This window comes from Oryctolagus cuniculus, chromosome 7, assembly GCF_051225735.1.
Source record: "Oryctolagus cuniculus isolate XC-2025 breed Fujian yellow rabbit chromosome 7, ASM5122573v1, whole genome shotgun sequence".
Lineage (NCBI taxonomy): Eukaryota > Metazoa > Chordata > Mammalia > Lagomorpha > Leporidae > Oryctolagus > Oryctolagus cuniculus.
In genome coordinates, this window is record NC_142873.1 from 143,509,161 (window position 1) to 143,523,472 (window position 14,312).

The following is a 14,312-nucleotide window of genomic DNA, read 5'->3' on the forward strand; positions in this document are numbered from 1 at the left end:
GCACCTCCAGAACCGTGAGCAAAAATAAACTTCCTTTCGTTGTGACTCACCCAAAATGTGGCACTGGGTTATTGGCCACAGAAAACAGACTAATACAAACACAAGCATGAATATGGTCAGGCAAGTAAACCTCATTCATAGCTTCTGATCTACAAGGTTTTGATTGCAAATGCTAGTTTCCAAAGGCCTAAAATAGTTAACCAATATCCTTCCTTAATCAATATCTCCTTGAAATTCTACTAACAATACTAATTTCTTTTTATGCATATGTATACATTTTATAGATAACATTATTTCAATTCTAGAATTAAGTCAATGAGATTTTAGGTAACACTGAAATTAACTTTATCATCTGTTTCCATTTGAGTCCAAATCTATGGTCTTTAGACAAAATAAACATGTTCTAATTCAAATGCTCCCTAAAATAAGAAATGAATTTTCCCTTTCACTAAGTGTGTATGTGTAGAGTGGGAGGGGAGAAGGCCTCCTGGAATATAATGCAATTTCTTTCTTCGGGTATTCCTAAAGTAAAATTAAATTAATACTACTTAGATAAATAGGGCTTCTTTGGCTTTACTATTTGTGTTTATTTATTGAGTAATAATAACTAGAATGTATTACCAGGCAATGTTTTAAGAGCTCTATATTTTAAACTCTTTTAATTGTCACAATAGCCAAATGAGGTGGGTATTGTCTTTGTTGTGCAGAGCAAGAGATGGATGGAGTGAAAGTGTCCCTTCTCTGATTTGAATTCCCTGGCCTGGTTCCATAGCCTGCATTCATATGTAGTAAATCATGTTTCAACCTGGTTTCACTAACACCAAGTACATAATTATAACTTTATTCTAAATTTTACTTTTAGCAAGTAATATTTCCAGAAATATATGTAATATATTTAGAAAATTCAAATAAAACTACATAGCCCAAACCTTGGACCTATAACACACTTATACTCTTAATGCATATAGTGTTCACATGTTTCAGAAATAAGACTTTGAAAATAACATAATTTATAGATATTAAGGCTGAAAACAAATGAGATTCTTAGAAAACAATTTGAGTTACAGCACTAACATTTTCCCATGTTTTCTGGACAAATGAACAACTTATACATAGTTTAACAACACTGCGGCAAAACTCTCACCCAGCATTAATATATATTGCATAGGTGATCAATCTAGACTTCTTCATCTATATCTTATATTATGTGGTAACATGATCTAGTTGCTGACAACAACCAAATTAAGGCAGCGATGACTCAAATCTATCACATACCTACATACAGCTTGACTCCACCATGCAGTTTTTATGAATATTTCCATAAAACAACATTTGTTGATAACTATCTCATTCCTAATAATTCCACCAAAATGAACTCTAAAGCATCTCACTGCTTTTTATCTCTCTTACTAAAATTAATTAATTTGTTCTGTCATTACAGAAGATGATATAGGCCCTGAATAAACTCATTTGATACTTTTATTTTTTCCCTTTGATTTGTGGTATTAAGTATCTTCTTAAAAAACAAGTCTCCATTGACTACAGTAACTTCTTTTGAAATTGTTGAACTCCAAAAGCTTCATGCTACTTGTGACTACCAACATCTAAAACAACTGGCTAATAAGAAATAAAGCCAAATATTATCAAATGAAAACCAAACTTTATAACTGCCTTTATTAAATGCACCTTACCTTACCCGAGTAAGTACTTACACATCCTTACCTGTGTTTCTGCACTGCTTAATGAATGGAGATCCAAGGATGGGTCTGTTTTGAGTTCAGGTTCAGGAGCTGCAATCGGGGCCTTTAAAATGATCTCTTCATCAAGACTGGTTCCAAATTCTATCTCTTTCTGACCTCCTTCACCTTTTTCTTTGTCTGACTCTCCTTCTTTGCCTTCCTCCTCAGAGACCTGAGATCTGGGCCTTTTGAGAAATGAGGAAAGCAGTCTTGACAGGCCCCTGCTTTCTGAAGTCCGCTCCTTGTTCCTGGTCAAGTCTTCATGTGTGGGGGTGTCTCCATTAGAGGCTCTCAGCTTCTGGTCACACTGATTGTCTCCCTCAGCTGCTGTGTGAGAAGACTCCTCCAGCTGAGTTTCTTGTTGGCCTGAGTTTGTGGCTCCTTCACCCTCTTCCTTCTGTTGTTGGTGCTGTGAATTTTCGGTCTCGGTTGCTAAACTCTTCTCTGTTGTCATGATGTTGCTATTTTTAAAAAGATGAAAGAAGAGGCTGTTAGTAACAAAACACATTACTGGAGATAAAACCCTAAACCCTAAAAACTTAGACTTGAAGGTACTTCCAAAAGTTCATGGAAAATGGAACAAGAAGATAAGTTTATTTGGGTGCAAAAAGTTTGAAATCCATGCATAATTGTTTCATAATATGCATTTTCCATGACCTTTTAGAAGAACTGTCATAAGTATGGATTCAAATTTTTTTCCATCAAAATAAACTTCTTTTAATTCCATTTTCTAAGAATTTTTTAAGTTCTCTTGTACTTAATCACCAACAAACAGAACTGCAATCCATTAAACATGAGGCTTTCCATTAAAGTACAAAAATATCTTACCTCTACATCCTAAATAATTAATATCCTAAGTCACTAAAGATATGCACACTGAGAAATGCTCTTAAAATAGCATCCAGAGGCCACATCACATGTTAAATTAAATGCTCAGAGATGTATATAGCATACAGTTTTATCCTTCCTCTAAAAAAATCTTATTTGTATATTGCTCTTTGAGAGTATAAATAAGATGGTTCAAGTTTTGCAACATTCTCTGAAAAATTCTACACACCCAAAGAGACAATGAAGTTCTCCAAGTATTGTTCCTTTTCTTTATATTTCTTGGATTGCATAGGCTTCTCTAAGAGCAGCAAATGCAGAATTCTGATAATTTGTTATCAGACTTGACAACAGCAATGACAAGCATACAGTTAAAATAGCTCCAAAAGTTCTCTCAAGTTTTCATGTTACAATACCAAATTACAACCTCTTCCAAAGGTATCATATCTTGAGCTCTTTGATGTTTTCCTTCTGATAAATGTGATTTTTGAAAGCTCAGCTTTTTCTTTTCTTTTTTTTTTTTTAAAGGCACAGAGACAAGAGACCACAGGGAGCTCTCCCATTCATTGGTTCACTCCCCAAATGCTGGCAACAGTCAGAGCTAGGCCAGGCTTAAATCAGGAGCCTGGAACTCAATATAGGTCTCCCATGTGGGAAAAGGGACCCGAGTATGTGAGCCATCATCTGCTGCCGCCCAGGGTGCACATTAGCAGGAAGATGGAGTCAGAATTCAGAACCTGGACTCAAACCCAAGCATTCCAGTATGGGATGTGGCATCCCAAGCAGTGTCTTAACTGCTATGCCAAACATTCCTAAGCTTGGAATTTTTAAGAGTAGGAAACAAGGGACCGGCGCTGTGGTGTAGTGGGCTAAGCCTCCAACTGTGGCACCAGCATCCCATATGGGCGCCAGTTCTAGTCCCAGCTTCTCTTCTTCTGATCCAGCTCTCTACTATGGCCTGGGGAAGCAGTCGAAGATGGCCCAGGTGCTTAGGCCCCTGTACCCTTGTGGGAGACTCGGAAGAAGCTTCTGGCTCCTGGCTTTGGATCAGCCCAGCTTCAGTTGTTGCAGCCATTTGGGAAGTGAACTAGCATATGGAAGATCTTTTTGTCTCTCCCTCTTTCTGTCTTTAACTCTACCTCTCAAATAAATGAATAAAATCTTTAAAAAAAATAGTAGGAAACAAAATTATCACAATAAGGAAATAGTAGAAAAACAAGATAATGAAGAACTCTTAGAATACCAAAGTTGATTCATTTATAACAGGAGGAGAAGGCAGGTTATAGATCAAACATATTTCAAACTTGCTGGTTTCTAGCCTCTTCATCTCAAAATCTCAGTATTAGCAGTCAAGCTTCACAATGATAGCCAAAGAGCACTCCCCCACCTAGTTTATAAAGAATCACCAACACACTAGGGGACTTTTAAAACACTGCAACAAAGTTGACTACTGATGATCTTTCACTTTGATTCACTGCTATAATTAAGATATTCTACCTTTTAGTCAAAAAACAGCATTCACTGTGTCACAGCATCTTCCACACACTATCTAGATGAAGTAATTCTATGTGGATGTTGACAATCTGAATTGCTGAAACATACTTAGCTCATTTTCTCCTCAGGCTGTTCTCTTTCCTCTGGTGCTTTTCCCCAGCTGTGCAAAGGCTGCTCCCTTCTCATCCTCACTGTCTCAGCACAGATGCCATCCTCTTGAAGAGGCCTCCCCACATACCTAGCTAAAGTCGTGGCCCTCACTCCATCAGATAATACGTTTACTGCAATACTGCACTTACTTTTATCCAGAATTATCTTGTGAACTTATTGATTCACTGGTTTATTATTCTTGTTCCTTATCTCTCCACCCAATTAAAAGGTAAGTTCCATAAGGACAGGGGCCTTGACCCTCTTTTTAATCATGGTATATATCCAATGACTAGAATAGTATCCAGTATATAATAGGTATTAATAAAATTATCTGATAAATATAAACTGCAAAGACATTCTCTATGAAGTTTATTCAAGTAAATTTACTTCAATTGCATGTTATTCAAACATTCACTCAACAAATATTTCAATAAAACCTTCAGCCCACCACAAGTCCTATGCCAGGTGGTGGGACACAACAGAATTCAAAACAAAATAGGCAAGGCCCACGTCACCATGGAGTTTACACTTTTGTTTCAACATTAACAAATAAAAGAGAAATTGTATTTTAATTATGAGCTAAACCTAGAATCACTATACATACAAGTAACAAGGCAGTGAAAAGAGAAGAAGCTAATGTGCATTGGTCACTGTTTCTTTACCAGGTCCCAAGTCAAGCGGCATTGTCAAGAAAAAAAAAAAAAGAATTAAGTGATATTACAGTTGAGGAAATTGAAACTCAAAAAATAACTTGCCCCAGGGCACACTTCTAGTAGGCAGCAAACCACTATAAGTGAAGTAAAAGGTATACTAATAAAAGGAAAAACCTTAGTATGAGCTCCTGCTGCTGATCTACTCAAATTACTTTAAGCATTAAAATACTTTAAGCAATAATATTTAAATAAGTACTTTTCTAATCCTATTTACTGTCATAAAAATTACTCTGAGCTAATAAAACATGCAATTCAATCTTTTATATAAAATGTTCCTATATAACAGACTTTATTCTAAAATCTCTCATAGAGATCTCTAAAAAAATTTACAAACCATTTGTGAAAGTTTTAGCAAGTATCGAAATCACCTAAACCCCACTTTTAAGTCTTTCTTACAACTTTCAATAAACAAAGAGTACTTATTCTGTGTTTTATAACTTTTTCTTATAGTTTATTTTTTTAAAGATTTTTATTTGTTTATTTGACAGGTAGAGTTACAGACAGTAAGAGAGAGAGAGAAAGAAAGGTCTTCCCTCTGTTGGTTCACTCCCCAAATGGCCGCCACGGCCGGAGCTATGCCGATCCAAAGCCAGGAGCCAGGAGCTTCTTTCCTGGTCTCCCATGCAGGTGCAGGCCCAAGCACTTGGGCCATCCTCCACTGCCCTCCCAGGCCACGCCAGAGAGCTGGACTGGAAGAGGAGAACCGGGACCAGAACCCAGTGCCCATATGGGATGCCAGCGCTGCAGGCAGAGGATTAACCTAGTGCACCACCGCACCAGGACTTCTAATAGTTTAAACAATAGAAACTATCTTCTGAACGAAATACTGGGGCCCGATGCTGTGATGCAGTGGGTTAACACCCTGGCTTGAAGTGCCGGCATCCCATATGGGCGCCGGTTCTAGTCCCAGCTGCTCCTCTTCCAATCCAGCTCTCTGCTATGGCCTGGGAAAGCAGTAGAAGATGGCTCAAGTCCTTGGGCCCCTGCACCCATGTGGGAGACCCAGAAGAAGCTCCTGGCTCCTGGCTTTGGATTGGCACAACTCCAGCCATTGCGGCCATCTAGGGAGTGAATCAGCAGATGGCAGACCTCCCTCTCTGTCTCTACCTCTCTCTGTAACTCTTTCAAATAAGTAAAATAAATCTTAAAAAAAAAAAAAAAAAGGATATACCTATCACTTTCTCACATGAAAGTGTTTCTTATCTGTAAAAAAGTAACTGAATGAGTATATGTCTTCGTTGGTTGTTTTATATACATATACATACACACACACACACACACCCCAGAGAATAACAATCTGCTACATGTGTGCTTGTTAAATTTTAATGTGCATCAAATCACTAGCATCTTGTTAAAATACTGATTTTGATTCAGATTGTCTGGAATGTGGCCTGAGAATGTACATTTGTTTTTATTTTTAAAGATTTATTTATTCATTTGAAAGGCAGAGATACAGAGATAGAGATCTTCCATCTGCTGGTTCACTCCCCAAATGGCCACAATGGCCAGGGCTGGGCCAGGCCAAAGAGAGGAGCCAGGAGCTTCCTCTGGGTCTCCCCCATGGGTGCCAGGGACCCAAGCCTCTGGGACATCTTCTGCTGCTTTCCCAGGTGCATTACCAGGGAGTTGGCTCGGAAGTGGAGCAGGCAGGACTCAAACTGGTGTCCTTGTGGGATGGGGGCACTGCAGGCGCCAGCTTAACCTTCTACACTGTAGTGCCAACCCCAAGATTGTGCATTTCTAACAGATGTTGCCAATGCTATTAGCCACTGACCAACTATGAGTAACAAGGCATAGAAAATCATTTTGGGAATGTACTTCAAAGAGACAAAAATGGCAAAAAGCTGCCTTTAGAAAATGGAATGTGAACAGTGAGCAATACCTTGCACAACAAATACTTAACAGATGTTTACCAAATGCATGAATGAAACAAAAAATGCAATTTATTATTAAATGTGGGAGCTGAACCACTCAAATTTTTTAGAACTCCTGGTGCTTAACCAGATTTTGCAATTTTTTTTTTTTTTTTGACAGGCAGAGTGGACAGTGAGAGAGAGAGACAGAGAGAAAGGTCTTCCTTTTGCTGTTGGTTCACCCTCCAATGGCCGCCATGGCCGGCGCACTGCGGCCAGCGCACCACGCTGATCCGATGGCAGGAGCCAGGTACTTATCCTGGTCTCCCATGGGGTGCAGGGCCCAAGTACTTGGGCCATCCTCCATTGTATTCCCTGGCCACAGCAGAGAGCTGGCCTGGAAGAGGGGCAACCGGGACAGAATCCGGTGCCCCAACCGGGACTAGAACCCGGTGTGCCTGCGCCGGAAGGCGGAGGATTAGCCTAGTGAGCCACGGCGCCAGCCGAGGTTTTGCAATTTTTAACCATAAAGCTAGGGCAATTCCAAGTTTCCCATGAAGCCATGATACTTAGCCCAGATTCAGTGTTCTGGGTAGCTCCACTGATATGACTTCTCGACCATGTTTAAGAAGAAATGATTAAGACATAAGTTAGAGAATAACATTTCTCACTGTAGAATTGATACATTTTGCCACATAACTGTAAATATGTAAGAAACAAGGTAAACATTAGTGAAGAAGAGATGAGAACACACTATAAGGAACAGGTGCAGAAGCAGAGGGGCAAAAAAGAATTCTATTGGAACACAGTGAAACCAACATCAGGCAAGATCAAATATTAAATGCTAGAAAACAATCAGGAATTCAAACAATGCAGTATTCAGCAGAAATGCTACAACTCAGTCAATGCAAGAAGTAATAGATAATGACAAAGAATAGTTGGCATGTATGTTCTTTCCAGCTATGCAAGCATGGGTAGCAATGCTATTAGTGGGGGAGGGCAGAGGAAGGAAGGATATAAAAATCTGAAATGAAAACAGGCTGCTATCTTCAGTTAGTTCTGAGGTTGATCTGAATTAAACAAATAAAAAATAAATTGTAAAAAAAAAATAAACTATGGAGCATTTACTAAAAAGCTCTAAAGAACTTGAGCCGGCGCCGTGGCTCAATAGGCTAATCCTCCACCTTGCGGCGCCGGCACACCGGGTTCTAGTCCCGGTTGGGGCGCCGGATTCTGTCCCGGTTGCCCCTCTTCCAGGCCAGCTCTCTGCTATGGCCAGGGAGTGCAGTGGAGGATGGCCCAGGTGCTTGGGCCCTGCACCCCATGGGAGACCAGGAAAAGCACCTGGCTCCTGGCTCCTGCCAGGATCAGCGCGGTGCGCCGGCTGCAGCGGCGGCCATTGGAGGGTGAACCAACGGCAAAGGAAGACCTTTCTCTCTCTCTGTCTCTCTCTCTCACTGTCCACTCTGCCTGTCAAAAAAAAAAAAAAAAAAAAAAAAAAAAAAAGCTCTAAAGAACTTGTCTTAACAAATTGGTTACACATGCAACCCAAATTCTTTACTTTACAAATGACAGTCGAAATAACCAGAGGAAAAGATACAAAGAAAAGCAGCAAAAACAGGATAAATGCTCTACAAACAGGTTCCTCCTGTGTAAATGACACTGTTTTCATTCTAGATACAAAATCCAAAAAGAGGTATCTATTTGCTTAATTGCAGAAAGAGGTCTTCTGACTTAAAAAAATCAGTATGGCACTTGAAAACAAGCGATAAATTCCCATTCCATCTCAATTCGAATCCTCCAAACTCTACATATTATATCCCAACTAATATGACAAATACACTTGTTTTAATAGTATCTATTAACTTCATACAAATTGGGTCTTTTAAAACTCCATGCCAAGCAGATAGAAAGGGCCCAATGTGATCTTTTAACTGTTTTAAAAAATTTCTAACATTAGTACAGCCAGTGATCCATTAATGTTTCTTGAATAGAAAACTTAAAAAAAAAAAAAGCCTAGTTTGACAGCGTTAAGAAAATTTCCCTTATCATCAGCATTTCAGGATGAAGTTTAATGATTTAATTACCAGTAAGAGTCATAAAATTAACTCATTGAACAACTATCGATGTTTACTGGGTGCTAACCATGTGTAAGGTTTTGGCTCAGCTTTCTGAGAGGGACCAAAAAAAAAAAAAAAAAAAACACCACAAAATTCTTAAGGAAATAAGACATAGGCCGGCGCCGCGGCTCACTAGGCTAATCCTCCGCCTAGCGGCGCCGGCACACCAGGTTCTAGTCCCGGTCGGGGCGCCGGATTCTGTCCCGGTTGCCCCTCTTCCAGGCCAGCTCTCTGCTGTGGCCAGGGAGTGCAGTGGAGAATGGCCCAGGTGCTTGGTCCCTGCACCCCATGGGAGACCAGGAAAAGCACCTGGCTCCTGGCTCCTGCCATCGGATCAGCGCGCCATTGGAGGGTGAACCAACGGCAAAGGAAGACCTTTCTCTCTCTCTCTCTCTCTCTCTCACTGTCCACTCTGCCTGTCAAAAAAAAAAAAAAAAAAAAAAGGAAATAAGACATAAACATAACACAGTACCTGGTGCTTTTTTAAATTTTTATTTATTTAATTTATAAGGCAGAGACAAACAGGAGAATTCCCACCTGCTAGTTCACGCCCCAAATGCCACAACAGCTGAGGCCAGGAACTCAATCAGGGTCTCCCACGTGGAGAGCACAGACTCAAGTATTTGGGCCATCACAGGATACATTAATCAGGAGCACACCTGGGACTTGAACCCAGGTGAGATGCAGGTGTCTTAACCACTCCGCCTAAAACCCGTCCTGTACTAAGTGCTTAACCAGACAAAACCTTATGGATGACACCAACTAATCTAGACAGAACTATAAAGAACTTTCAGCTAGAATGATTATGCTGAAAAGGTGATTTGAAATACAGGATGAGTACAAATATCAACAGAAAAATACTTGAGGTGCAATGGGCAAAAGGAATTCCAGGCAGGGGAACTGACATTAGTAAGACTTTTGTTTGTTTGTTTGTTTAACAAGAGTTAGACAGTGAGAGAGAGAGGTTTTCCTTCCATTGGTTCACCCCCTAAATGGTCGCTACGGCCGGCGCCGTGCAGATCCGAAGCCAGGAGCCAGGTGCTTTTTCCTGGTCTCCCACGCGGGTGCAGGGCCCAAGCACTTGGGCCATCCTCCACTGCCCTGCCCTCCCAGGCCACAGCAGAGAGCTGGACTGGAAGAGGAGCAACCGGGACTAGAACCCAGTGCCCATATGGGATGCCGGTGCCGCAGGCAGAGGATTAACCAAGTGAGCCATGGTGCCGGCCCCCTTAGTAAAAATTTTATAGTTCTTCAGGAACTAGCAAGAATTCCAGACTGGTTGGAATAGAGTTATAACAGGTAAGTAGGAAAAGTTAAGGTTGGAACAGAGGTAACTATTTAAAATTAGATTGCAACTAAAAGTATAATCTTAACAGCAACCATTTATTGAGTACTTTACAAAATGTCACACATTATTCTATATGTTTTACCGTGATTTTTTTTAATTATTTATTTATTTGAAAGGCAGAGCTGCAGAGGCACAGAGAGACAGAGACAGAGACAGAGACAAAGTCTCCCATCCACTGGTTCACTCCCCAAGTGGCCGCCACGACTATAGCTGGGCACTCTGAAGCTAGGAGCCAGGAGCTTCTTCTGGGTCTCCCAAGCGGGTGTAGGGGCCCAAGGACTTTGGCCATCCTCTACTGCTTTCCCAGGCCACAGCAGAGGGCTGGCTAGGAAGTGAGGCAGCCAATACTCAAACTGGTGCCGATATGGGATGCTGGCACTGCAGGCAGTGGCTTTACCTGCTATGCCACAGCCTCAAGCCCATTACTGTGTTATCTTTGCAATCCTTTTACAGGATAGGTGTTTTCATTTCCCAGATAAATAAACATGTTTGTATCAGATCATAGCACTAAGCCATGCTTTCATGAAACTATTAATTTAGGACAGGGTGGTGATTTTGTTACAAATTCTGAGGCTAGTATCTATCTCTGCAAACCTGGTACTTCAGATACTTCTACCCCAGAGATGCTTCTCTATTAAAGAAATCCCTTTATGCTAAGAAATTCTAGACAGGCTATTCAATCTGGCCAAGACCATCTCTAGTCTCACCAGCTTCACATCTCCCACCCATGTCCATATTTCTCATATTTGAGAATTGTAGGGGAGGTGAATTGGGGAGACAAGGAGAGACAGGTAAAGACACAGATTAGAAAAGGAATTGAATATGACACTAAATAGTTTGAACCTTACTCTTAAAGCAGAGGAGAGCCATTGAAGGTTTTTTTCCATAGGGAAGAAGATAAATTAAATGGACATTGGAAAGGCTGGAATCAAGGAGATATTCACAAATGATTGAGTAAATTCAGGTTATCAGTGAATATTCACAATAGGAATCCCTAGGGAAGCTGAAACTAATACTGGGCAGAGAAACTTGAAAAGCCTTGCTACCAAGACTTACATTCTACTGCCCTTGGTTTCCCTATCTCATTCTCACTAGCATGCTTCTCATTAACCCAAGCAGTTTCATGTCTGAACCTAAAAGCAATTTTGTAATGTACCTTCCTTGACCCATGCTGATAAATAGTTCAATGAAAGATATACAGCGATAGAACCAAAATAGAAAAGAGATGACAGTGTGATCTCACCAGCATCTCGATACATGTCCAGAATTAAACTCTTAATTTTCTCTCTGGTTTTCCCATTCAGTAAATGGCTCAATCATACCATCCAGGACATCAAACAAGAAACATAAGCCGGCGCCACAGCTCACTAGGCTAATCCTCTGCCTGCGGTGCCAGCACTCCGGGTTCTAGTCCCGGTTGCTCCTCTTCCAGTCCAGCTCTCTGCTGTGGCCCGGGAAGGCAGTGGAGGATGGCCCAAGTGCTTGGGCCCTGCACCCGCATGGGAGACCAGGAGGAAGCGCCTGGCTCCTGGCTTCGGATCGGCACAGCACGCCAGCTGTGGTGGCCATCTGGGGGGTGAACCAACGGAAGGAAGACCTTTCTCATTGTCTAACTCTGCCTGTCAAAAAAAAAAAAAAAAAAAGAAAAGAAAAGAAAAGAAAAAGAAACATAGGCACTATTCTTGTCTTAACCTTCTTCACTTCTCTTCCCAATGAAATCTACCTGTTACTTCTAGAATCTACCTTCAAAATATATTTGGAACTGATCCATTTCTCATCTTTTCTACTGCTGTTATGTTTGTGCAAATGCCCTTCACTTCTCACCTGAATTATATGAATGATTTGGCTTTTGCCTACCTCATCAATTCATCAACCTCCATCCCTGGAGGTTATCCAGTTTGATGACGGTTCACAAGAAAAAGATCTTAAGATGGACTGAGTATGCCCCAACAAAAATGAAATTCTAAAACAGCTAACAGTTGTTAGCTGTATTTCCAGATTTATAGTGACCAGAGCCCTCATATGACTCTTCAACAATGTTCTAACCACTAGAGTTACATAGTAGAGCTACACTAGTAAGAAAGACAAACAGTCCCTGGCTCCTGGAAGTCCCTCTCCATTAAGAAGATTGTGGAAAGTAACAATCTCAGTATTTCTATTGCACCTTGAATCTCATATTTTGTTTCAGGCAGTTTTAAGACACCAGAATCAGGGGCCAGTGTGGTGTCATAGCAGGTTAAACTTCCACCTGTAACTCCAACATCCCATATGCACACTGGTTCAAGACTCAGCTGCTCCACTTCCAATCCAGCTCTCTGCTAATGCGCCAAGTTCTTAGGCCCCTGTACCCTCATGGGAGACCTGGATGAAGCTCCTGTCTACTGGCTTCAGCCCCTGTGGCTGTTTGGAGAGTGAGCCAGTGGAAGGAAGACTGACTCTCTCTCTCTCTCTCTCTCTCAAATAAATCTTTAAAAGAGAGAGAGACCAGAATCTGTCAGAGATAGAAGATGGTGATGATGGAATCTGAAATTATATCATAAAGTACAACTGAAAGATATTGGGATGCTTGGCCTAGAAAAGGAGAATCCAAAGCAGATGTGATTGTTCTCATAAATTTCGAGCTAAACTCCATGTAACTCCTACAGAAAGAATTCTTTAGTCCATGGAAATTACACAGATTTCACCTAAAATGTAAAAGGAAGAAATTCCTATTAGAGCCATCCAACTACCAAGTGGGCTGCTTGGAAATAGTAAGCTTATTATTATTACCAAAACCTATTCTCTCAGAAGCTAAATGTCCATCTGTCATCTAGCCCATGGAAAAAAAATTCTTCTACTACATGGATCCAGTAACTCAACCCTAAGCTCTTGTCTTTCCAATGCTAAGATTTTACAAATAGGAAAGAAAGAAAAAGGGAATCATAAAATAGTGATACAAATGGGTCTTTAAAAAAAAAAAAAGGCTACATAATAGAGTCAGAGTTACCATTTGAATTAGAAGAATAAAGGGGAAAAATGAAAATTTTAAAAAGGGCCCTTTTACTTTTCTAATCAGACAAGAGAAATCAGTGGCATTCTCTCAGACAGAACTTCAAGTGGAAGTTTTAAAAATACAGAAAATAGCTTGTTTCTCAATGAAATCAATTCCCACCAAAACCACAGGAAGTATCTTCCCCTTATAATTCAAGTACACTAATGAGCACTTTTAGAAAAATAGGTTAACCCCTGATGTCTTTTACAGATGCAAATGGTATATGAAATAGACAAGAATTTCTTCATAATTCTCTCACCCTCTTGAAAATCTAGAATTTAATTTTTTTGGAAGGCAGAGACAGATGGACAGAGATCTCTCAACCATTTGTTTACTCCCCAAATGCCTCAACAGGGGAAGCTGGGCTAGACTAAAGCCCAGAGCAGGCAGCATAGTCCAGGTCTCCCACATGGGTGGTAGGGCCCAGGTATTTGAGCTGTCACCTGCTGCCTCTCCGGTATGCATTAGTGGGAAGCTGGAACTGGGAACACGGCAGGGACTCAAACCCAAGCACTCCAATGCAGGATGCAGTAGTCCCAGCAGTGTCTTAACCACTGTGCCAAATCCCCACCTCGACTTCAAAGTAGTCTCGATAAAGACTTTCAAAGAATAAATGCCACACTGAGTGAATCAGGAATGTCACTCAGCATGAACGTGTTCTCAATAACTTGGTTTTTAATTTAAGCCATCTCTATGGTGATCAATACCACTGAATCAACTCATTTAAAGGTGTTTTTAAATAAATAAACTCTTACTCATCTCCTTTAAAAAAGACCAAACAATATTCTTTACCTCTCTGTAGTATTCAAGCTTACTTAGAAGATGTCTAGATATAGTCTAAAAGTACAACACCTGGGCCCTCAGAATACACTATCCAGTGAGTATCAGGCTTCACTGAGGCACTGTAAAACAGAAACATTTTCCATAAAACCGAGTTTTATTCTATTCATGTATCAAAGTATGTTATTTCAGTCATTCTTGAGGGAAATATTTATAAAATGAATTATGTGCTTCCTTGATTCATGTTTTAAAATCTATA

The 14,312-nt window shown here is 40.5% G+C and overlaps 1 protein-coding gene across 50 annotated transcripts in view; it reads right to left on the reverse strand.

The window, feature by feature from the left end:
• Window positions 1-14,312, reverse strand: part of EPB41 (erythrocyte membrane protein band 4.1) — a 228,658-nt gene that overhangs the window by 124,055 nt on the left and 90,291 nt on the right. For 28 of the 50 annotated variants that reach the window (XM_089301165.1, XM_089301161.1, XM_089301153.1 and 25 more), the window contains exon 2: window positions 1,723-2,200. In XM_089301165.1, the coding sequence (XP_089157291.1) occupies window positions 1,723-2,193 (471 nt within the window). In that variant the 5' untranslated portion in view covers window positions 2,194-2,200. Of the gene's footprint in view, window positions 1-1,722; window positions 2,201-8,118; window positions 8,232-14,312 lie in introns of those variants that run through there. The other 22 variants (XM_070078946.2, XM_070078923.2, XM_070078944.2 and 19 more) reach the window with 3 other exon arrangements.